At 29.2% G+C, this 1,930-nt stretch overlaps 1 protein-coding gene and 1 long non-coding RNA gene across 2 annotated transcripts; both read left to right on the top strand.

Moving 5' to 3' along the window:
- Nucleotides 1–57: 57 nt before the first annotated feature.
- LOC105272821 (uncharacterized) lies at nt 58–669 on the top strand (the record flags this gene model as incomplete). The annotated part of the gene is given in 2 exon segments (XM_011315045.1): nt 58–144; nt 311–669. Coding segments are annotated over 2 exon segments (105 nt in total), but the record flags the coding sequence as incomplete, so codon positions are not given.
- A 44-nt stretch (nt 670–713) lies between these two features.
- On the top strand, nt 714–1,829 carry LOC105272820 (uncharacterized). Its single transcript, XR_892839.1, has 4 exons — nt 714–1,007; nt 1,203–1,359; nt 1,442–1,559; nt 1,631–1,829. It is a non-coding gene; the product is annotated as an uncharacterized lncRNA (long non-coding RNA).
- Nucleotides 1,830–1,930: the final 101 nt, after the last annotated feature.

The following is a 1,930-nucleotide window of genomic DNA, read 5'->3' as shown; positions in this document are numbered from 1 at the left end:
CATGCAAAAGACATGAGTTGCATCGAAATCATACCTGGGGTTGAAAATATGATGGAGGATGAAATGGATGAAGCAGTCGAGGCTCCTCCATTGACGAGTGTTAAAAGAGAAGCATCTGACGTACCGCATGGAAATGATGGAAAGGTATTAGTCTTTTTTTTTTCATTTTCAAAACTGTCATTCTAAACTTTGTAATTTTCCTCTATATTAATTTTTTTAAAATCTGTCATGATTATTTCTCAAATTCTTTCTAAATATCTAATAGTCATTAATCAACGCATTCACATGGTTTATTTTTTTGTCCTTTCAGAAATCAAAGATAGATTAGTCTTCATTGTGCACTTCTCGTTATTCACTTATCGACTTTTTATTTTTTTTTGATGGTTTGTGCCAATATAGCTTAAAAACTGCAAATTTCGTTTATTTAAGTTTAAGTTGACACGTTTAAAGCAAAGTTGACTATAAAGTGTTCACTGGCATTAGTATTTTGAGCGATATGACGTGATAAAAAATAGTTATTATTCTAATACGTGATGTAATCTATATGTTTCTTTATAAACTCTGCTAAAACGTCAATTGTGATTGTCGGAGAGAATAGTTTTTGTTTCAAAATAAAGAAAAAAATATTCTGTTAGTTAAGTTGAATGGAATACTAATTTTTATGGACAATTTCTGTGACCTTCTGAGAATTTATGACTGTATCCTCTTCCTTATAATTCTTTCCTCTGCAACTTGATCAAACATTCAAAATAAAAAAAATAAGAAGAAAAGAGGGCACCACATGCAAACATCAAATCAAATGTTTTCAGTGTACAAACTAAACGACTATTGTAATCAATAAAAAAAATTCGTTTTACGACAGACATAATTTTTTTTATTATTATTAAATATCCCTTCGTGAACTGAATTCTTCATAGATCATAACCTAACGCTGCTAAATCATAGAAAAATTACGTGCATTGTGTGAGAACGTATTTTTTTGGTTCACGGTGGCTTTGACACGCTATGTAAGTATCAATTTACTATATTCATGTCAATAACTATCTATTAACTATATATTCTATCAATAACTTAACCTTTTCCCTTTCTAAAAGTAAAAGATTCAACATAATTGATTTTAAGAAATCAAATCATCAAATGCGTTATAATGTGTAATTGAAGGTTATGCAAATGTATTACATTTTTCAAACAATTTTTTCTAGCTACATGACAATTCATCGCTTGATGGCAATAATACGGCTCCAACTAAGAAGTGTCTGTATTAAATAAATTTCCTGAATTCAACAACAAACAATTGAAATTGTAAAGATATCGCCTATTTTTCGGCCAAACATAAAAAGCCAACATCGAAAATACAAGGTTCGACACAATAATCATAATCACTGAAATTGTAAATGCAGTGCAGTTTTATCGTTTAATAAAAATTCATTCAATTTTTCAGATAATTTTGCGTACCGAAGTAGAAGTACTTCTTTATTTCGTATTAGGGACAGGACTTTCCTCAAGGAGGCATGCAGTAAACAAATTGGCATAAGAGAAAAAAAATTTTAATTGAGACTGTGAGTATATCACTTAATTCTTGACTATTTATACCTATGTCGATGAAACTATTATATACTTTATTTTTTAGCTGTATCTGCTGATTATTGACGAAGCGTATCATTACGGACAAGTCAATTGAGTTTTACCCAAAAAGCCATTTCAAAAGACAACAAAAGTATCAATAACATACCAGTGTCGAAACAGAAATAATACACCAGAAAAAAATTATTACCAAGAATTTTGTAGAAAAAATATCACTACGAACTTCCTTATTCAATAAATACCAATAAAACTATATCGATACCGAACTATATCAACTATTCCATTTTACCAAATTTACCTTTTAAAAAAATATCCATAAAAACTTATACTTAAAACTTATACCCAA

This window comes from Fopius arisanus, unplaced genomic scaffold, assembly GCF_000806365.1.
Source record: "Fopius arisanus strain USDA-PBARC FA_bdor unplaced genomic scaffold, ASM80636v1 scaffold00315, whole genome shotgun sequence".
Taxonomy (NCBI): domain Eukaryota; kingdom Metazoa; phylum Arthropoda; class Insecta; order Hymenoptera; family Braconidae; genus Fopius; species Fopius arisanus.
This window is presented reverse-complemented; position numbering and strand designations above follow the sequence as displayed.